Consider the following 22,285-nt stretch of genomic DNA (forward strand, 5'->3'; position numbering starts at 1 on the left):
AAATTCTTTATCGTGTACATCCAACAATTCATAAATTTTACTATAACAAAGTATAATTATAGAAATTAGCGATTTTCCTCGAAAAGATAATTTAAAACAAAATTTTTTATCGAAAAATTTAATTTTAATTTAATTTACAGCCTCTTTTAGTAAATAAAAAAGAAAACGTTGCTTACAAGTAGAAGTTTCTTGACCTAGTAGCATTTTTGTAACTTTTTTTTAATATTTATTTTACGGAAAATTGTCAAGATTTGAATCACAAATATCTAGTAATTTGATAAAAAGTCGATGTTTACAAAAATTATCTTTTATATAAACTGACAAAACACTAATCCATTCAGAATTTTTGTAATTGAAATTCAAGTTACGACATCGATTATTATTTTTTTTTTTTTTATAAAATAAAATGATGAAAAACATCTATGAATCTAATCATATTGATCTGAAGTGTGAGAATATTTAGGTGAGCACGTTTCTGACAAAATCAATTATTTCGAAATCAGATAGTAAACAAGTAAACAATAGTGGGTAAATCACACTTAAATTTAATTTCAATGTTTCCGCATCTTTCTCTTGGTCAATAAAAAAGCATACTTTCGATTTTTATCAAAAAAGAAGATAACATTTTTTTAAATTTAAAGCTTCTGGAATTTTTAAACTTGTACAAAAAAATAAATTTAGAAATTTAAAATGATAAATTTAATTAATTATGAAAGAAGATGTAATTAATTAAAAGAGAATTCTTTTTAAAAAAGAAAAAAAAAATTTAATTAAAAAATGTAGAAGAATTTTTCTTTTAAAAGTGAAAAAATTGTGGAGAGTGTAAATTTTATTTCAGTGACTAGATTATAAAGTAACATTGTGTTACTTTTTTGGTTTTAAAAAACGGTAAGTTTATTAGAAATGTTTTGAACTTTTTGGTTTCGTATTAAACTTTGGTATCAATGAAAACTGATTAGTAGCTTCTTATTCATAACTTCGAAGTAATTGAAGAACTGGCTCGAATATCATTTGTGCAGCAGTTCTTCCCCAAATGAAGTCATAGTGATTGAAATTGTTCATCGGAATCTTGTGATTAAGAATAACGTTGCTTAGTCCACTTTGAAGCAGTTCCACGTCCTGAAAATAGAATTTTCATCTACTTTGTGGTACTAATTAACTTTTCTTTAATTCAACAATTTTTATCAATTCTAATTTTCAAATTCAATTTTATATAATTGAATAAAGTAACGTCTGGAAGTTTATTTTAGAATCCTACTTTAGAATTCTTTATTTTTAAAATGATTTTTTTTATAAATTTAAAGAATAATAATAAATTATGTTATTTATGTTTATTTCTTTGTTTTTTTCTTGTTTCTTTATTTTGTAAAGAATTTATTTTTATAGTGTTGTTCTTATTATAAATTATGATTTTAATTAATAAAATTTGAGAAAAGTAAATTTTTACCGAAGGCGCTGCAAGCCAATCATTTGCACTGCTGAATAAAGCAACTGGAGTTGTTACATTTTCCAAAGAGTACTTTGGAGGAAAAGGAGAGCCATAAACTTTCATATTAAGTTGAGTGTTTCCATAATCAAATTGTCTAAAGTGTCCTGAAGAAGAAAAGCCAAATTTTAATCAATTTTAAAGAAGTTTCTTTCAAAATTTTTCAATTTAAAATTTCAAACCTGGATGGATGAATCCTTGTCCGAAATGAATAAAACATTTCCAGGATGCGCCAGCTGGAACGTGACCAATAATCACAGTCAAATTTTCCTAAAAGACGAATTTTTATTTTTAAAAATTCCTTTTTAAAAAATTGAAAATAAAATTTTAAAACAATTTAATTTTCTAAATTAATTAAAAATATATTATAAGGAGGTTTTGTAAATAATAGAAATTATATTTTTTTGGCATAAATATTGAAAAAGAATAAATCTCACCATATTTAATTCCCCATGACTGAAACCCGCGACTAAAAATAACAAATTACTGCAAATAAATTGTGTTGGTGCTTTACTGTCGCAAACTAAGTTGGACACGAACTTTGCCCAAGCGGTACGTGATCCGAACTCTGGATAACCAAAATTTTCACCGACCCACTGAAAAAGATTTAGATGTTAAAAGTAAAAAGAAGAAAAGTTTTCTTTAGAAAAAAAATTAATATATGTATATAGTTTCCGTGTGCAAATATTTTATTTTAATAATAAAATAAAAAAAAGCGATCAATCAAAATTTTCTTATCAAGTGTAGAGCGATAATTTTGCAATTATTTATTGAACAAGATTCAAGGACGACCAACGTTCTCCAAACAAGATCTGTGCACGACTTCCGAATTCAGACTTTCAATTTTCACATACGATCACTTTTACCCAAGTTCTATATTACACTATGAGAAAATTTCAGTAGACACGAGGTCATGGGATTTGTCTATTCCTATATTTTCGGTTTTATATCTGATGAAAAGGACAGTAGTTTTTTCTCATTTTGTTTCAAACAAAGAAGCCGAGAAAAGCTTTTATTGTTAAATTTTGTCTTTTCAATTTTTCTACAAAAACACTGTTTGTTTTTAAAAATAATTAACAGATGAAAAAAAAACCCAGAGATGCCCAGGGGAACAAGAGGTAAAGTAAGTTAGGTTTATCCCGTTGCTAGCAGGGTTGGATAACTAGAGTCTACAATTGTGCCCTCTTCCCTGATTGGTTGGTAATATTTCCGGAAAGATAACGAGCCAATGGAAACACTTGGCTATTTAATTCGGATAAAAATTATTCTAAAAAACAAATTGCAGATTTCTTTTTTTACACTAAAAATATTCCCAACCTCAAGAAATGTTTGAATAATGTTTGTCCTCTTTTAAAATAGAATAATAATAATAAAAAAACTGATTTATAGTGAATCTATGAAGAACAAGGAAGAAAAAAAAATTGCCACAATGATGGGGGCAACTATCAACACTCGAAAAAAAAAATGCTTATCTGTCGAGATTGTATATTTATTGGCATTTAGCTCTCGATTATTTGACACTTGGAATTGGTTGACGCGACCTACCACACCAAAGTATGTCAGCTTCGTTAGTTTTCTAACCGGACCGCGTAGATTGCCGGTGAAGGCTGCGGGCGCGAGGCCGACAGTCAGGATGACCCTCGAATTATACTCGGGCCTTTCTGAAGCCATCACCCAAAATTGGGTCGTCCCTTGGGAATGTCCCACGAAGAAGAGCCTCTCATTTCCGGTTCGCGACAAAATAAAATCAATCATTGCCGGCAAATCCTCCATTCCAAGTTGATGAAAACTGAAAATTTATTTTTCTTTTTAGTTCAACAATAACATTTTGATTTCTTTTATTATTTCCTTAGAGAGAAAAAATCATTGAATTTATTTAAATGAATATTGTCATTGAAAACTTATCACCTGAAGTCCCAGAAATAACGGTCGGTTGGTGTCATGAACGTGTGGTTTCTGGAGTAAATATTCCCCCGATTGTTTCCTAGCCAGACGTCGAAACCGGCGTCAGCGAGAAAAAATCCTTTTGAAAAAGAGATAATTTTAATTTTAAATTTGAATAAAAATTTTCATTTCTGAAGATTTAATTTAAAAAATTGACTTTTTTAATTTTAATTTTAATTAAATTGTTTTGATATAGGATGTAAGTTGTTGGACTTATCGAATAGTTGTCATACGATTCGATGACAAGTGAAATCATTTTGAAACTCGACCTTGCAACTTCTAAAAAAGATGGTTTCGAGTGAAGGTCATGTAAGCATCAAAGAATTGTTTTCTAGGGGATTGCGCATGAGATCATTAACAAATGCCGTTCAAGTGACCGCAAAACGTCGCAAAGAAGCATGCGGCTAATCAATTCCATGTGCACCGTGCACGTACAATAACATTCTCTTTTCTGAATCACACGTGTTAATTTCATACTCAATGGCTCCAACTTAAAAAAAAGTTCACATTTCCCCCAAATTGCGTACTTTTTCATAAAACAACTTTTATTAAAATTAATTTCATTTCTTCATTTCATTTTTTTCATATTTTTTTTAATTTGATAAATAATTGAAATAAATTTAGAAAAAAGAAAGAAAAAGGAATCATAAAATAAACTTCTAAAAATAGGACGAATTTAAAATTATACTGAATTATTTCTATATTTTAATTAAAAAATTAATTTGGAAAATCAAGAAAGTAAAAGTAATCTTAATATTATGTTTAATTTACTTTATTTTTTTATTTTCCTTAATTAAAAAAAATAAAAAATTAGCAATAAGCAGGGCTTGAACCAGTGAAAGTACACTCAAAAAAAAAACTAGTAGATTTGACTACTTTTTAACTACCCTGAGTGATTCAATAGGTCCTCAACTGAATTTAAAAATTTATATTTACTACCGAAAGTAGTAAAAAGAACTAAGAATTTAGTTGATGTAATTAGATTTTGTAGTTGTTTTTGCAATTTAACTACTTTTTTTAGTTATATAAACTATTATTCTTCAACTATATTCAAAGTAGTAAAATCAACTACACAAAAATTGTTAGTAAAACTAAAAAAGTAATTAATTTGACAACTTTCAACTCAACTAGGTAATAGTAGTTAAAGATTTCGACCGAATTTTTTTCAGTGTATTTAAAAATACGGACTTATTACGGACCAATTCAATTATATTTTCTAAAATTTTTAACTAAAATTCTTCTGTAAATCAATTATTTTTAATAATTTTCGAAAAAGTTATCTTTTTTAAAATTTTTAAATCCATTTCTTTACAATATAATTTTACGTGTCGATTATTCGGAAATTCTTCAATTGTAAAAAATAAAAAATTCAATTAAACTTTTTCAAAAAAAATTAAATCTACTTCATCTAAAAGTATGAAAAATTCTTTCCAAGAACTTTATTTGAAAGTTTTGAAAATAATTGAATTTCTGCAATTCGATCCCTGCAAAAGTAAAAAGAAAATAATAAATGAAAAAAAACACAAAACAAAATATAAATATATTTTCAAAGTAAATAATAAATTTAAAAATCGAAAACTAAATTTTTATATTGAAGAATAAAAATCTTAGTATCTTTCTTCAACTTTTTTTTTCTTTGATTTACGGTATTAAATGTTTGCATCACAATTTTCGTTGCAAGGAAGGTAATGAATTGTAACAACCGATTATTAATTAAAAACTATCTTCGAGTATATAAACTGAACTGGCATTTATGATATTGCTTAATGCTCCATTCCGGCTTTGGCGCGAGAGTTTTGCAGATTTATTGTAAGTTTTCATATGTATAGAAAACGCAAAGTCCTTTTAAAATTGCTACAGAACGAGACTGGGACTTTTATATACAAACATAAATTTGCGCTCGCACGTGAGGAGATCGAATTCATTTTTCTCATTGTCAGCTTGAAAGTAGAACGTTCTCCTCCGAGACCACAGTATCAATTTTTATTTCAGTTTTTTCATCATTGCTTCTCTGCTATAAATGAATTTTCACTTTTCCTTTCTATTCAATTGTAAAAAGAAATTCTTGTTTTTGACCCATCATTTGCCAAAGGAGTATTTCCATTCATTTTTTTACAATGCTTTTGTATTTTTATTAATTTAACTTTTTCTATATTTCTATCTACATATATACTTTAATTTAATTTTTTTTAATCTTTATTTTTCTATGGAAATTTAAGTATATTTTTAATTACCTTTCTTGCTTTTTTTTGCTTTCAATTTGTATTTATGTTTTTTTTTCTTTTCTTTTTATTCTTTTTGTAAACATTAAAAAAACTTTTTTGTAGTAAAACAATTTTTCCTTTTAGAAAAAAAATCTTTTTGGTGGAAATATTTTTTGAAAATCTGAGGGAAAATTGAATTTTGCGTAAACTGATTTTTCTTTAACTCACCTAGTGACTTATCCGGTCCCATTAGAACCCAATCTGCAGAACTTCCGGCTAAACCATGCTGAAGAAGAACTGGCTTTTTTTTTAATTGTCGCCTATTTTTATTGAACCGACTATTTGGAATTCGATGGAGCTCCAAAATGTAACCGTCCCTCGTCACAATATTATAAATCTCCAGAGGATATCCATATTTCCTCACGAGATCTGGCTAAAGAAATTTTTTTTTTATTTTTCTCCTTTTTCTATTCTTAAAAAAGTAAACAAATTTTCGATAAAAAAATTCATTCGTTTTATAAAAGATAAAAAAAAATTATTTTCAAAAGATTTACTTCCAAACAAATAAGAGTTTAAGTTTTAAAAATATTTAAATAAAAGAAAATTTTTAGTAAACGAAATATAAATTAAAAAAAAATTAATTAATTAAAAGAAGTTTAAAAAAAGACTTACAGTCTTGAGGTCAACATCAGGATGAGTGTCAAAGTTAGAGCAGCCAAGTTGTAGATAAAGGCTGAAAGAGAGAAAGAGTAGAAAAAATTGAAAAAATAATTTCATTTTTAATAAAAAAAGAAAAACTTTGTCGCGAATTTTCTTTAAAGAAAATTTGGAAAACGGTTTTTCCGCGCGACCCTTACCAACCCGTCGAGAGTCGGAGACGATTTACAAATCACTCGTTTATTTCCGATTAATATCCAAGAGAGCTCTTTTTCCCCACCATAATCCTTCCGGCCGTTTACCTATGAGGGATTCTGTGAACGGTTGCAAGGACATTGAAATCCTCGAAACAACGTTAGAAAAATCGGCCACGGTCTTTCGACCATCCACTACAATCTTTCCTTTTACTTGCGCCTTTTTTTGCACCCAATTTTCATCATTCATTCTAGAAAAGTAATCATTCATGTCAGAATGTGAGTTTTCAATTTTTTTCCCCTCCTTCAAAAAAAAACCCCACACACCTATTTCACTTGCAAAAGCATAACTTTCGAGAATTTTTTTCTTCTTGAATTTATTATATTTTATGTATATTCCTTTAAACTGAAACTAGAGGTTTAGAAATAGGTTTTTTTTCCTGTAAATATTCCCAGGCGGAAAAGTCGGACGAATGTCGGAATTTACAACCGGCTGGGATCCGCGCCCGTACAGACCGCAAGTACCGACGGTCTGTACCGATTCGGATCTGAAAAAGCAACCGGCGCGGTACAGATTATGCTCCGACTGTCGGAACCGTCTTCCCACTATTGTCAGTACTGGCTCGGTACTGGATTTCTTCCGCCGGCGGATCTTATTCTTCTGCGGCGTCGGAAGAATGACGGATATGTTGAGTCTGTACTGGCTCGGTACTGGGGCGGATCCGACTGCGGATCTCGTCATTTATTGTCACATTATAAATTAAATAATTATTACAAGTAATTGCATTATTTTAGAAAATAATTATTAATAAATTAATCTAATCAATATATTAAGTAATTATTTATTGAGACTTTTTTAAAAATTAAATAATTAAAAAAATTCGTTATTAATTAATATTATATATTATTAATTAATAATATCTCAATAATAATTGAATAATTGTTTCTCAATATAATAATATTGAAGGTAATGATATTAATAATTTTAATTAATATCTCAATAATAATAAATTTATGGTTATTGATATATTATTAATTAATATTAATATTGATACCTAATTTATTATTAAATCTCAATAATATTAATGTTAATTAATAATATATAAAATTAATTAATAATATCTTAATAATAATAAATTTATTATTATTGAGATATTAATTAAAATTATTAATATTATTACGTTTAATATTATTATATTGAAAAACAATTATTCAATATATGTATTATATAATAATAAAAATATAACAAGTTTCTTTTTTAACGAAATATTGAAATAGTCCTAAATATACATTCAATAAAGTATTAAAAATATAGCGGTATCATTGACGCGTAGTAATTCTACAAGTTTTTTTTCAGCTTGTGACACTTGAGAGTATTTAAGATTTGAGAGTCCCATGCGAGCGTAGCATAGTGGTTAGCGTGCGAGATTTCGGTGCGTAAATATTCGGTTAGGCGTAGGTTCCGTACCCCCAAGCGTTAGGATTTTTCAAATGTCTATGTAATAAAAAATTGCGTTTAAGTGTATAAAAAAATAAAAAAAATGTGTAAAGTGAACTGTCAATGAATTGTCATTAGTATTTATCTTTTGCAATTAATTATTATTTTTTTTATTGATATTTGTTAAAATTATCATTTGGATCCGATCCGGTTGTCAGTCGGTAGAATGCCAGCGCTCGGCTGGCTATTAAATGAAAAATCCACGGTCGGTAGAGTGCCAGGTCCCAGCCGGTTGAATTATACACGGAACGGCTTCTCCCGGCCGGTCAGCGGGCGGTAGAATGCCAGTTCCGAGCCGGTTGCCAGCGCGCTCCTGGCCTAGTCACTATTCGGTAGAATGCCCGTTCACATTCGGTTGGCAGGCGGTTCCGAGCCAGTACAGTTACACCGGCGTCAGTACGGGCTAGGATCCGCGCCGGTTGGAAATTTCCGCCTGGGTTGCAATGGAAAAAAATGGAGTTTTTTTTAATAATTCCGTAGTTGTTTAATAACCAATAATAAAGTGTGTGTTGCTAACAAGACTTTTTTTCTCACGATAACATTAAAAGTTGATTTAGGCAGGGTAATTAATTAAAGTACTTCTTTGTGGGTATTACAAAAATGTACAATCAGAGGAAGATATATTCTTTTACGCAGACATCAAGTTACCGAGAAATCTTGATCACAATTAAATTTTCATCACACGATAAAAAAAAGTCACTTAATTTTTGCCTTGACTCGTTTTTTGTCAATTTCTGATGAAGAAACGTGAAGTGCAAAAAGATTTTTTTATTTAGTTAAATTTTTTCGATTACTTTCATTTAAAATCTTCGAAGGTGTATGCTCTTACTTTTGAAGCTGCACCTTATCAATTGCCATGCAATCTGAATCCTGACCCTTTGAAGAAAAGTACAGAAGAAGAAACCATTTATTTAATAGCTTGCGCTATTTTCAATTTAATGGAATTTTCTGCTTAATTGTAAAACTAAAATCGATTTTTATTTATTATTTTAGATGTAATGAACACTTAAAAAATAATATGTATTTTTATTTCAAAAATTACAATGATAACCTACAATTTTTTGCTTCTTAGGTACCTTTCTTCAGAGCTCGTCTGCTCGTCACATTAACGTATATTTTATCCATTTTATCATTAATTGAACCAAACTTTATTTTAAATATTAAAAATGAAAAAATTGTCAGTAGTTGAAAATAAAAATTTGTTTTGCTTCTAGAGATAATAATTTGTGCTTTTAACTTTTTCGCAGGAAGTGCAACAAAACGGAGGTTCTATGGCTCTTCCGCTTAATTCTCTGAGGACAATGTGGTGATGACGTTCATTTGGGAACAAGGGACTTGGTTCGATTAGCAGATCATAACCGGTGACAATTGAAATTCATATACCTCTATAATAGAAAATACATTTTCAACTCAGTTTCAATTTGTCAATTGTTCTGTTAACAAGAACATAAATTCTCTCTCGTCGAAAATGTATTTTCGATAATGCCGCACGTGTAATCTTGCATGGAATTCGAATTAATTAAAATTCTTTAGTTTTCTTCATTTAACTTTCGTTTTGTTATTAATTTTTTATTAATCATTTCTAAACTTTCCTAATAGAATCTCCGATTTTTACTAAATTTTTATTTTCTTTATTTAGGGAATAAAGACCATAGAGCCCTACTTAGTTTCAAAATTATAAAAAGCTATAATAACTACATATGGTAAATACGGCGAAAAGTGAACAAATTTACTGTATCAAAATTAGTATGTTTACAATTTTATCTTTAACCTTGTGAGGAAACTATAAATTTTTAGGAAATGAAAACTTAAATACTGCTGACTACAACTACAAGAAATATTTGTAAACAATTGTTAGCAATTGTCAACAACACACCTGAGAAAAACATAAAGGTCTATTAGTATATTTAATTCTATTGATACTGTATTCATAATCCATATTTCTTACAATTAAAAACTCGGAAAATATCTTTGAAACATACTAAAATTTCAATACCTACAACGTTGAAGATAATTATTACAAATTATAAAAGTTATTGTAGCAACAAATAACATGAAAGTTTTACTATCGCATGTTTACATTTATAAAAGAGCAAAACTTTGTTTTTGTTGCAAAACCTGTTTATTATAAATGAACTAGATACAAATAATTACCTCTGCACGAAATACTCGTCTAATGATTACACTACACTAATTTAGAAAAGAAAAATAATGACAATTTAAACACAAAACAATATAATTAAGTACAAAATAGTATCAAAACATAATAGCAAGTACCAAAAGTCAAGCAAGACGAATATTTAAAACAGAAAAAATGAACATTTCATTAGCAAAATTTGCAATAATTTTGTTGATGAATGCATTAGGAAGTGGTATAAGTGGATATAAAATTTTAGGCGTGTTCCCTGTACCTGCAAAGAGTCATGGCATTTTTTGTCAGTCGGTAATGAAAGCTTTGGCAAAACATGGACATCAGGTGGACGTTATTGTTATCAATGAACCGGAAAATCCGCCGGAAAATTATACAGTTATTTATAATATGTTGGAAATTGTACCGTATATTGTAACTGACGTGACAATTGAATACTTATCAACTAATTACTCTAAGGATCCTGTTAAATTTATATCTCACGAGATGGGAAATTCCGTTTGTGAATTACTCGCCAACCGAAAAGTTCAAGATATCATCAAGAAATTGAAAACAAACGCCGATTACGATCTTTTAGTTACTGAGGTATAGTTTTTTCTTTTTTGTGAATAAAAGAGAATTCTTCTACAAGAACATTTATTTAATACAGTAAAACCCCGTTAACACGCACCCGCTTAACACGAATTTCGCTCTAACACGAACTACATCTCTGTCCCCGGCAGAAGTACATAGGCAAGTATGGGGCAAAACCTCATTAGCACGAAAATCCCGCTTTACACGTAACACGAAGTCGATTTGGTCCCCCACTTTTATTATTACCCGGATAATAAGAATTATCAACAAGTATAATAGTCACAGTTCGGTCTCGAAGTCGTTAACATCAAAATGTCTAAAAGAAAACAAACATCAATCGATTTAGAAACAAAATTCGTCTCCACGAAATTTATAAGCTGTTTAGATTCTATATCATTTGAATGTGCAATGTATTCGCGCAATCCTAAAACTCAAACAAGCATAACATCTTTCTTTAAAAAAAATAATTGACGACTTTTAACAGACGACATTTTTTCTTATTTTATTTTGAATCAGTTAACCCGAAAAAATTTGTGTTAAGTGGGGGGCTCTTTCCCTCGTTAACTCGAAATTCCGGTTAACACGAACAACTCTATGTCCCCCTAACAATTCGTGTTAACAAGGTTTTACTGTATTGCAAATAAAATTTATTTAAGTGTATAGAAATCGAAAAGCTTATATTTTTGTTTTATTGTTTTGATGTCCGAGGTATTATTATTAAATATTCGAATAATTTCAGGCCTTTGGAGTGAATTGCTTTATGGGTCTGGCCCATTTTTTGAATATTCCATTAGTAACTCTGTCGGCTCAAAATTTGTATCCCTGGGTGGAAGATGCAATAGGATATCCATCATCATCTGCAACTCATCCAACTATTCTTTCTTCTTTATTAGCAATTAATTTTTTCTGGGTTCGTTTACAAAATACGTTAGAAAAACTCACGATGCAGTATAAACTTCATTACTCTACGGATAAAATACAAACGGAACTCATAAGGAAATATATAAATCGAGATCTACCGACTGTTAGTGAATTGGCAGAAAGTTCGCTTTTGACACTTAGTAACACTCACTTCAGTTTTTATGGTGTTAAGAGCACAATTCCAGCTTTAGTGGAAGTCGGAGGACTACACATTTTGCAAGACGAAACCAAGTTGACACCTGTAAGATAGTTTTTTTTTTATTACCATTCTTTCATTGGCTGGTAAAATTTCGAAATATTACGAGTCAATCGGAGACAAAGAAATATTTAAAAATCATTCAAGAAAATATTATTACGATTTCAAGGAATTGCAGAAATGGATGAACGAGAGTAATCACGGGGTCATCTACTTTTCCCTTGGAACAATATTCCGCATCGATTCATTGGCAAATGAAACAATTCATGCTTTTTATTCAGTCATGAGAAAACTGAAACCGATTCAATTTTTAGTTCGAGTCAAATATGAAGATAATCTTCCTCCTGGAATTCCAGACAATGTTAGAACTCTTCCCTGGATACCACAAATTCCAATTTTGAGTACTGTTTTCCTTTACTATTTGCTTTCTGTATTTAATTTTAATTTATTTTGAATTCAAATAACAATTTTTTTTTCTTAGGACACAAAAATACCAAAGTTTTTATAACACACTGCGGTCTTTTGAGTTCACTCGAGGCTGTATACTTTGGTGTTCCTGTTATCGGAATTCCAATAGTTGCCGATCAGTTTATAAATTTGGATACACTGGTGAAAAAAAATATGGGGATTAAATTAGATCTGAATAACATTAAGGAGACAATTCTTTTTAATGTACTAATGGAAATTTTAAGTAATTCATCATACAGGTAACGTTTTTCACTATTTTAAGTTCAATAAGCACAAAAGTTTGAAAGAAAATTACTATTGAGAGTAGTTTTTGAATATGGTTCGGCAACATGGCCCCAAACATTTTCCTATTGGTGCGTAATATTACCGGTAATATTTCCAACCAATCAGAATTCAGATAAAATTTTGTTAATTAAAATAACAAAGTTTTGTAGTAAACCGAAAAGGTAGTAAATTTGACATTATGAAAGAAAATATTGCCATTTATGTTAAAGAATAAAAATATTTTTTAATTTCATAGAAAAGCTGCGAAAATTGCTTCTAAAATTTTCAAAGATCGTCCTATGAATCCAGAGGAGTCGACAATTTACTGGATCGAATATGTCCTGAGAAATGGAGGAATTTTGAGATCTCCAGCTATAAATTTGCACTGGATACAAAAAGAACTTTTAGATGTTTATGGTTTTTTGTTATTTTTACTCACTTCTTTTCTTTATATGCTGATGAAAATTATTCAAATCATTGTCAATTGTAAACTCAAAAACAAATCTAAAAGAATGGAGAAAAAAAATAATTAAAAAATCATTTCTTCTCTTAATTTAACTATACCGTTTCAAATAAAGGAACCGAAAATAATCTCTCTTTCACTTATTTTAGAACAAATCCTCTATATTATATTAAGTTAATGTATGTACTACCGACCGACCGACTCACACCTCTTTCTATCTGTCTAACATCTATTAGAATACTTCACTCACACACATGTCCAAAAAACATTTACTCATGTATGTACACATATACACAAAACACATACATGTCATGTCAAACATGCGCAGTAGTATTCCATGAATGTCACGCATGCGCAGTAGTGTTTTATCAATGTCACACATGTATAGTAGTATTCTAGCAATGTCACACATGCAAAGTAGTATAAGGTAGTTCAAGTTGGGTGGGGGAAATCCAATATGGCTGACATCAGCTGATTTACCGGAGGACAAACAATGCATTGAATTCAATGGGACAAATCAATTTTTTAACCATAACTTTTTAAATATTTATTTTTGAACCATAGTGTAATGGAAAATTATTCTTTATTTACCGAAATCTATTTTTTAAAACAATAAAACCAAAAAATTAAATTTTATTGTTTTAAAAAATAGATTTCGATAAATAAAGAATAATTTTCCATTACACTATGGTTCAAAAATAAATATTTAAAAAGTTATGGTTAAAAAACTGATTTGTCCCATTGAATTCAATGCATTGTTTGTCCTCCGGTAAATCAGCTGATGTCAGCCATATTGGATTTCCCCCAACCAACTTGAACTACCTTATTCTATCAGTGTCACGCATGCGCAGTAGTGTTCTATCAAGTAGTATTCTATCAGTGTCACACATGCGCAGTAGTGTTCTATCAATGTCATGCATGCGCAGTAGTGTTCTATCAATGTTACGCATGCGCAGTAGTGTTCTATGAATATCAGGCATGCGCAGTAGTTTTCTATCAATGTCACGCATGCGCAGTAGTTCTCTATCAATGTCATGCATGCACAGTAGTTCTTTATCAATGCCACGCATGCGCAGTAGTGTTCTATTAATGTCAGACATGCGCAGTAGTGTTCTATCAATGTTACGCATGCGCAGTAGTTCTCTATCATTGTCATACATGCGCAGTAGTGTTCTATCAATGTTACGCATGCGCAGTAGTGTTCTATGAATATCAGGCATGCGCAGTAGTTCTCTATCAATGTTACGCATGCGCAGTAGTTTTCTATCAATGTCATACATGCGCAGTAGTTCTCTATCAATGTCACACATGTGCAGTAGTTTTCTATAAATGTCACGCATGCGCAGTAGTGTTCTATCAATGTTACGCATGCGCAGTAGTGTTCTATTAATGTCAGACATGCGCAGTAGTATTCCATGAATGTCACGCATGCGCAGTAGTGTTCTATAAATATCAGGCATGTGCAGTAGTTCTCTATCAATGTCACGCATGCGCAGTAGTGTTCTATTAATGTCAGACATACGCAGTAGTGTTCTATCAATGTTACGCATGCACAGTAGTTCTCTATCAATGTCACGCATGCGCAGTAGTGTTCTATTAATGTCAGGAATGCGCAGTAGTGTTCTATGAATATCTAACATGCGCGCGAAACACCCACACATGTATACTCACACATATACACTAATCACATGTACATAAATTGAGGAGCCGGGAAGAAGAACTCGCCGAGCGCGCCAACGTATTCTCTAATATCAGTCGGGGAGCAGTGAGCGCCTCTGGGCCTGTCACTGCTTCCCGACTGATATTAACGCATGCGTTGGAGCGCTCGGTGAGTTCTTCTTCCCAGCTCCTCAATTACATACACATGTATACTGACTCATATGCAGATATAAACTCCTACATATACACAAATTACATATATAGATTTAATAAACAATTGACAATATAAATTGTTGAATTTTTTAAGGTTCGTTGATGCACTTAGTGTCTGTTGAAATTTTTTTAAATATACGTAAATACCTCACTCGCTAATACTGCGCTGTCTGTGTTGTAAGGGAACTTATTTATTTACTTGTGTATTTACTTATTTATTAAATTTGTTTGACAGAAATCAACAATAATTTTTTCGATGGATAATCAGTGAAAAATGACTTATATATCTGTAAGTGTAATTTTCAACTGACTTTTAGTAAAATTATTTGTTTGACAGAAATTTACGATAATAAATAAATCACAATAAAATAACAATCAGTGAAGAATGACTGATATTTTAGTACTATTTAACTGATTTTCAGTAAAATTCCACTGATTATGAATCCAAAGTCACTTTTTAAAAATACAAAATGGCGAATCCAGGATAGCGGACGAAAATGAAAGATTTAGTAAGAGAATACGTAAAAATAACATTTCGTATAATGTACAATGACAATTTTTTAAAATGTCACTTCATAATTTTTATCTTATTACACAATGATTTTAAATAAAATAATTTATATTTTTATAAATATTAATAATTTTTTACATTTTCTAACCACTATAAGGTTTTAATTTTGTAAATGTTTAAACTCTGGTTTAGAAAGAAAAATTTATATTAATTATACAACTATATTGTCTAGACTTGCAAAAACCCAAAGTCTAGACAAATTTGTCGTAACAATATTGTTACAATATATATTGTAACAATATTGGTGACGGTGACGTGCGTAAGAATAGTGCAGTAAAAATTTCAAAAAAACATTTCCCAAAAAAATTAATAAAACAGCATTTTTATATAGTTTACAAGATAAAAATTCCTGAAAAAAAGTGTTGAAATTATTTGATTGAAGAGCGTTTACAAATGATGTCACGCAATTTTTCGGGATTTTATACCCCCCCCCCTCCCCCTGTCAAACAAATTTCATGCAATTTCACATGTAAAAATACATTGTTTCACGTTTAGTAGAGACCCTCCACCCTCCCCCTAAAAAAATGTGACATCATTTATGAACGCTCCCTTGCAAATATCTTGCAAAATATTAAAAATTTTGTAAAACTTTTTGACACACTTATTTAGGACCCTAAACACTATCAAATTACAAAGTACCCAAGTATTACGGAATATAACCTTAAATTGAAAGGAATATTGCATTTCATATTCGGAATATTCCAGTGGAATGTTCCAGAGATCTTAAAGTAATATTAAAATGTCCGCTGCACAGGAATATTCCAAGATAACATTTAGGGAATGTTCCACGGTTATATTGAAGTAATATTCCAGGATGATGTTGAAGGAATGTTCCACCGTAATATTAATGGAATATTCCACGGTGATGTTGAGGGAATGTTCCCAGATAATATTAAATATGTTGAAAATACCATTGAAAATCGTTTTTACTAAAGAAAGAAGATAAAGAGAAAAAAAGTCAAATTTTTTCAAAGTATGAAATTTTTGAATATTTCCAGGGAATATTCTGAGAATATTCCCTTAATATTCATTCAACATTACCTTGGAATATTCCATTAATATTACGGTGGAACATTGCCTCAACATCATCCTGGAATATTACTTCGAAATTACCGTGGAACATTCCCTCAATGTTATTTTTGGAATATTTCTGTGGGGCGGACATTTTAATATTACTTTAAGATCCCTAGAATATTCCGAATATGAAATGTAATATTTCCTTCATTTTAAGGTTATATTCCGTGCTGCTTGGGTATAAGCAAAACCAAAATTTCGTCGGTTCATAGAGCCATGGAACGCCCCATATAGCATTTTAAGATGATTCACATTTTGGACAAGTTAAAACCTACGATATTGGCTGGTTTTAATAAAAAATTTAGGGGAAAATGGGTCAAAAGTACTAAAAGATGGGCAAATATTATTTTTGAAATATCTTTTTCATAACGCGGTGCAAAAAAGGTCACTTTTTTGCACCTTGTTATGAAAAATATCGTTCGTAACTAGTGCTAGCAGTTGCCAATCTTCTACAACCTTTGTTTATATCATTCCAAAACAAACGATTACATTCTTGACAAATTTTTAGTACAGACAAGGGAAAATGTATTTTTTGAGTTTTCGTTGTAAAATGCAAAATATTTCTAAACATCACCATAAGTAGTTAAAATCGCATTACTTTGTTATGCTTTTTCATTATATTATAGGTGAATATGTGTAGATATGTATACTTGTATAAAAATCGAGATAATAATAAAATTTGTTTATATTTTTTTTTTATTCAAATTTTGGCCTGTAAGAATTCTGTGGGGTAATGGGAGAATTAGTGTCAGCCCAAAGAATCTTCGTTACTATGTTACGGCTTTCGTTATTTCTTTCAAAATTGTAAAAGATATCACCTTATGAAAAAACTTTTAATTAAAAAATAATTTTTCGTGGAAAAAATAAAAAATTAAATTTTTTTCAAAAATTTTTTATTCAATTAAAATTCAGGAAAAAGTTTATTCTAAGTCTAAAGTTTTGGCTTCATTGTAAGTATTAACACTTTTTCTATTATAAAACAAAAAATATTCCTAAAAAATAGAAATTTTTTTTATTTCAAGTGAAAGCTCCCAATACCCCACAAATTGGGCGATGGCAAAAAATGTATTTTTTTGAAATTTTTTTTTTAATTTACTTTCTCTTTTTAAGTTTCTAATTAAACATAATTATAGATAAATAACGAAATGAGTAGAAAATGACGAAAACAATGTATTATTATAAAAATAAGTTGGTTTTTTTAATAATTTTCCTTAAGGGGCTCCAATTCCCCCACGCTCCCCTATAACAATTTATGTTTAAAGATTTTCAATGCGATAAGAGAAATTGTTTAAAATATAAATGTGATTTAGGACTAATTTTGGACCCTGCTCTTTCTTATAAAGATCACATTAATCACGCTGTTGGTAAATCTTTGAATATTCTTGGTCAGATTGTGAGATCTTGCTCAATTTTTTATAATCTTTGTGTCTTTAAAGTTTTGTATTTTTCTTTGGTAAGGCCACATCTTGAGTTTCTTTCTATTGTTTATTTTCTATTATATAATTATCAGATCGTTAGATTGGAAAGGGTTCAGAATAGGTTTTTGCGATTTGCAGCAAGGCAGCTGGGCATACCTTATGACTTTTTAAGTCATGACTATGCTGGGTTGCGTTCTGTAATGAACATACCTACTATTCAGAGTAAATTCTTAAAACTGGACTTGCAATTTTTTTATAATGTACTCAACGGTGTTATCGATTGTCCGGCACTGCTGCCCGGTATCTCATTGACAGTTCCATACATCTCTCTGAGGAGTGGTCCTGTATTTAAAGTGCCTTTTTGTCGAACTATTCTCGGTGGTAACTCACCTCTTGTGCGTCTTTGCCGTCAAGCAAATCATGCTAAAAGTATTGATTTTTTCGATAATTTTAAGTCAAGATTTACTCATGACCTTCGAATTTATATTAACCAAAATAATTAATTTAATTAATTGCGAAGTTCACACAGCATTTAGCATTAATCATTTTTATATTTTCTATTATAAAGGGTGTAAATTGTTACCCGTGTATTGAATAAATAAATAAATAAACACAAACTGTTAGTAAGAAAAGAATAGACGTATCTTCGCCCTTTTCTTACTAATTATCCAGAGAATCAGGCTAACATTCAAAGCCTAACCTTTTAAGTTTAGTTATTTCAAAAAAATTATTTTATTAATGCAAATAAATATTTATTTTAATTAAAAACTATGCATTATTGAATCAAGTAATTTTCATAATTGATTTAAAGCAATATTTATTAGATTAAATTATTATATTTAAAAACTTAAGAATAAGAAATTAAGAACTTAAGAACTTAGACTTAACTAATTTGTATTTGGTTCAAATAACTGTTTATTTGATACCATAAATTGAAATATTTATGTCCAGTAAATATTTACTTAGTTCAAATAAATAAAAATAAATAAGTAAAAACAAATAAGTTTAAATACAACCGAATGAGCGTTAGCGAGTGAGGTATATGTCGCTAGTTTACATAATTATAATTACGATGAAAATTAACTCATCAATTTATTTTATTCTTTTTCGAAAATGTTCAAGTATAGCAAAGTGTATAGAAAAAGGAGGAAAAAGCAATTATTGACAATTAAGTTAGAAACTATAATTATCACTATCAGGAAGGAAAATATGTACAAGGAGAATATGTGGTTACAAAGAGAATTAAAAAATAGATAAAAATAAAAATACCGTGTTTAATACTATAATGAATATATTCTAGTTTAACAGTACTTATACTTTTTAAAGACAAAATGAAACTTTTATCAAACGTTACGATATTTGTTTTGGTTGCATTTTTAAATGTTTTTGTCAAAAGTTATAAGATTTTGGGAGTATTTCCATTAACTCTAAAGAGTCATAACATTTTTTGCCAGTCGGTGATGAAAGTTTTGGCAAAACGTGGTCATCAGGTGGACGTTATTGCGTCGCGAGCACTGGAAAATACGCCACCAAATTATAAGGTTCTTTATGATACTCGGAAAATTGCACCAAATAATACAGCTGACGTAACAATTGATACGGTGTTTACTAAATACAGTAGTGATCCTATTAAATATATAGCAGACCAATTTGGAAATGCCGTTTGCGAAATACTTGCCAACGAGGAAATTCGGACAATCATCAAAGAACTCAAAACGAAAACAAAGTACGATTTTATGGTCACTGAGGTACTATTTTTGTACTTTTAAATAACTTCAATTTTATTATTTTTCCTTCTTCTTAAATCACTTTAGGCACTGCTAACTATCTGTCAGAACAATATTCTTCTATTTTAAAAAGAACTTTTATTCTAAAAAGAGAGTTTAGGAATAAGTTATTAAAAAGAAAACCGTTATTGTTATTACATAGTAGAAAACAGGGTTAGGTAATAAGGCAACAACACTTTTCCTAGGTTTCTGATTGGTTGGTAAAATTTCTAGAAGAATGTTACGAGCCAATTAGAAACTTCAAAGAGTTTGCAACTTGTAACGTCTCAACCCTGGGTTCTAAAAAATATTCTTAACCTCTCTTTACAGAAACAATTAAATAAACGAAAAAAACTACAAACAAAACGAAAATACCGAAATTATTAAAGAATTTTAAATATGAAATTAAGTAATTTAAATGTAAGGTAATTAATTATTGTACACGTTTCAGGCATTCGCAACGAATTGTTTCATGGGATTGGGACATTACCTGAACATTCCAGTGATAATTCTATCGGCACAAACTTTATATCCCTGGGTGGAAGATGCAATTGGAAATCCATCGTCGGCTGCAATTTATCCAGTGATACTTTCTTCGTTAGTAGAAATTAATTCATTTTGGGACCGTCTGCAGAATGTCGTGGAGGAACTTGTATTAAAATACAAATTTTATCACTACACGGAGAAAATACAAACGAATATTATAAGAAAATATATAAGCGCCGATTTACCAACAGTTAGTGAATTATCAAAGAGTCCGATTTTAACTTTAAGTAACACTTACTTCAGTTTTAATGGAATAAGACCATTCACTTCAAGTTTAATTGAAGTCGGTGGATTGCACATTTTACAAGATGACAACGTACTTACGCCTGTAAGATAATTTTTATCATTTTTAGTGTCAGTCAATTTCTATGTAGCTTTTTTTTATAAAAGAAATAAAAGAAAAGTAATGTAGAAAAGAAATTGCAGGGTTGGGTAGTGACGCCTGAGAAAACTATCTACGTTTCTGATTGGTTCCGAAATATGACCATATTTCGGAGAAGATACAGGTAACTGCATATATGCTGTCCTTCCGGTTTACACCCTTTTTTTTAAACAGTTGCATTTCTACCATTGTTATTAGTTCATGGCAAATTTATTTATCATTTTATTCATGAACTAATAACATTGTGACAGAAATGGCACTGTTTTAAAAAATTTATACGCAAACCGGAAGGACGGCATGCAAGCAGTTACCTGTATATATCTTCCGAGAAAGTTACCAGCCAATCGGGAACGCAGTCTTGCATTTCATAAAGAATAAAAAAAAACTGAAAGTGTAACGAATTTTGTATTATTTTGAAGGAATTGCAAAAATGGATGGACGAAAGTGAAGATGGTGTTGTCTACTTTTCGATGGGAACAATAATACTTGTCGAATCACTGCCGAAAAAAGCAATTCGTGCTTTTTATTACATAATTCGAAAATTGAAATCAATCAGATTTTTAATACGAGCTAAAAATGTGAATATTTTTCCTAAAATTCTAAATAATGTCAAGACTCTGCCATGGATACCACAAATTCCAGTCTTAAGTATATTTACTTTTTCCTCTTATATTTAATTTTTTTTTTTTTTTAATTATAAAATCAAGTGCCGAATAATTAAGTATAATTTGTTGTGATTTTTAGGACACAAAAATACCAGAGTTTTCATATCACACTGTGGACTTTTGAGTTCAATGGAAGCTTTATATTTCGGCGTTCCAGTTGTGGGAATTCCCGTGGCTGTAGATCAATTTTCAAATATGCACAAATTGGTTCAAAGAAATATGGGCGTAAAATTGAATCTGAATAATATTACAAAAAGTATTCTTCGTCAAGTCTTAACGAGTTTAATTAATAATTCAACGTACAGGTAATCGGTTCTGAGCTACCCAACCCTGACTAAAGCTCCATAATCGAATTTTCTATAATTTGAATTTTTAATTTTCCAGACAAGCTGCAAAAAAGGCTTCGAAACTTTTCAAAGATCGGCCATCACGTCCCGAAGAGACAACAATTTTCTGGATCGAATATGTCCTGAGAAATGGAGGAATTTTAAAATCTCCTGCAGTGAATTTGCACTGGGCTCAAAATAAACTTTTAGATGTTTATCTATTTTCGATAGTTTTACTTATTTTGATTCTATACGTCAGCGTAAAAATTATACGAATAGTTGTTAATCTTAAAAATAAGGATAAGACCGAGAAAAAAAAGAAAAAAACAAACTGAATTTTCTTTTAAAAATTTGGGCTTGTTTCCTAATTGTTAGGACTTGTTTCAATTTTCAAATACATTTGATTGAAATAAAAACTTTGTAGTTCAATAGTAATTATACATTTCACAAGTAAATAATTATTTTTTAATTGTACATACATTGTATTTTAATATTTTTTGTTCTTTCACATTACTAATGGCTTTTTTTTAATAACGAGAGATATAAAAAATAATCAAGGAGATTAGCTTTTATAAAAATAGACAACTTTTGTTTTAAAAACAAATTAAATTAAAAAGTAAATTAAAATTAAATTAAGAATCATACGAT

General features: G+C 29.8%; 3 protein-coding genes across 6 annotated transcripts in view; 2 read left to right on the plus strand and 1 right to left on the minus strand.

Annotated features, from left to right (window-relative positions):
- Positions 1–13,435, plus strand: part of LOC122511880 (UDP-glucosyltransferase 2-like) — a 38,482-nt gene extending 25,047 nt beyond the window's left edge. Inside the window, exons 1-8 of one of the 4 annotated variants that reach the window (XM_043627431.1) lie at positions 8,437–8,545; positions 9,231–9,344; positions 9,623–9,876; positions 10,380–10,717; positions 11,445–11,867; positions 11,992–12,223; positions 12,304–12,529; positions 12,811–13,435. In XM_043627431.1, coding sequence (XP_043483366.1) covers positions 10,430–10,717; positions 11,445–11,867; positions 11,992–12,223; positions 12,304–12,529; positions 12,811–13,087 — 1,446 coding nt within the window. In that variant the 5' untranslated portion in view covers positions 8,437–8,545; positions 9,231–9,344; positions 9,623–9,876; positions 10,380–10,429 and the 3' untranslated portion in view covers positions 13,088–13,435. Of the gene's footprint in view, positions 1–8,436; positions 8,546–9,230; positions 9,345–9,622; positions 9,877–9,896; positions 10,718–11,444; positions 11,868–11,991; positions 12,224–12,303; positions 12,530–12,810 lie in introns of those variants that run through there. The other 3 variants (XM_043627429.1, XM_043627430.1, XM_043627428.1) reach the window with 3 other exon arrangements.
- On the minus strand, positions 819–20,305 carry LOC122511885 (lipase 3-like). The gene is made up of 9 exons (XM_043627437.1): positions 20,209–20,305; positions 6,307–6,367; positions 5,863–6,067; positions 3,395–3,509; positions 3,032–3,275; positions 1,924–2,082; positions 1,669–1,756; positions 1,448–1,593; positions 819–1,119 (listed from the first exon to the last, which is right to left on the minus strand). The coding sequence occupies exons 1-9, from the start codon at positions 20,214–20,216 to the stop codon at positions 967–969; spliced, it is 1,179 nt and encodes a 392-aa protein (XP_043483372.1). The 5' UTR covers positions 20,217–20,305; the 3' UTR covers positions 819–966.
- On the plus strand, positions 18,967–22,056 carry LOC122511882 (UDP-glucosyltransferase 2-like). Its single transcript, XM_043627433.1, has 5 exons — positions 18,967–19,700; positions 20,170–20,592; positions 21,066–21,294; positions 21,391–21,616; positions 21,696–22,056. The coding sequence occupies exons 1-5, from the start codon at positions 19,284–19,286 to the stop codon at positions 21,970–21,972; spliced, it is 1,572 nt and encodes a 523-aa protein (XP_043483368.1). The 5' UTR covers positions 18,967–19,283; the 3' UTR covers positions 21,973–22,056.
- Positions 22,057–22,285: the final 229 nt, after the last annotated feature.

Source organism: Leptopilina heterotoma, unplaced genomic scaffold (assembly GCF_015476425.1).
Source record: "Leptopilina heterotoma isolate Lh14 unplaced genomic scaffold, ASM1547642v1 Lhet_90, whole genome shotgun sequence".
Classification (NCBI taxonomy): Eukaryota; Metazoa; Arthropoda; class Insecta; order Hymenoptera; family Figitidae; genus Leptopilina; species Leptopilina heterotoma.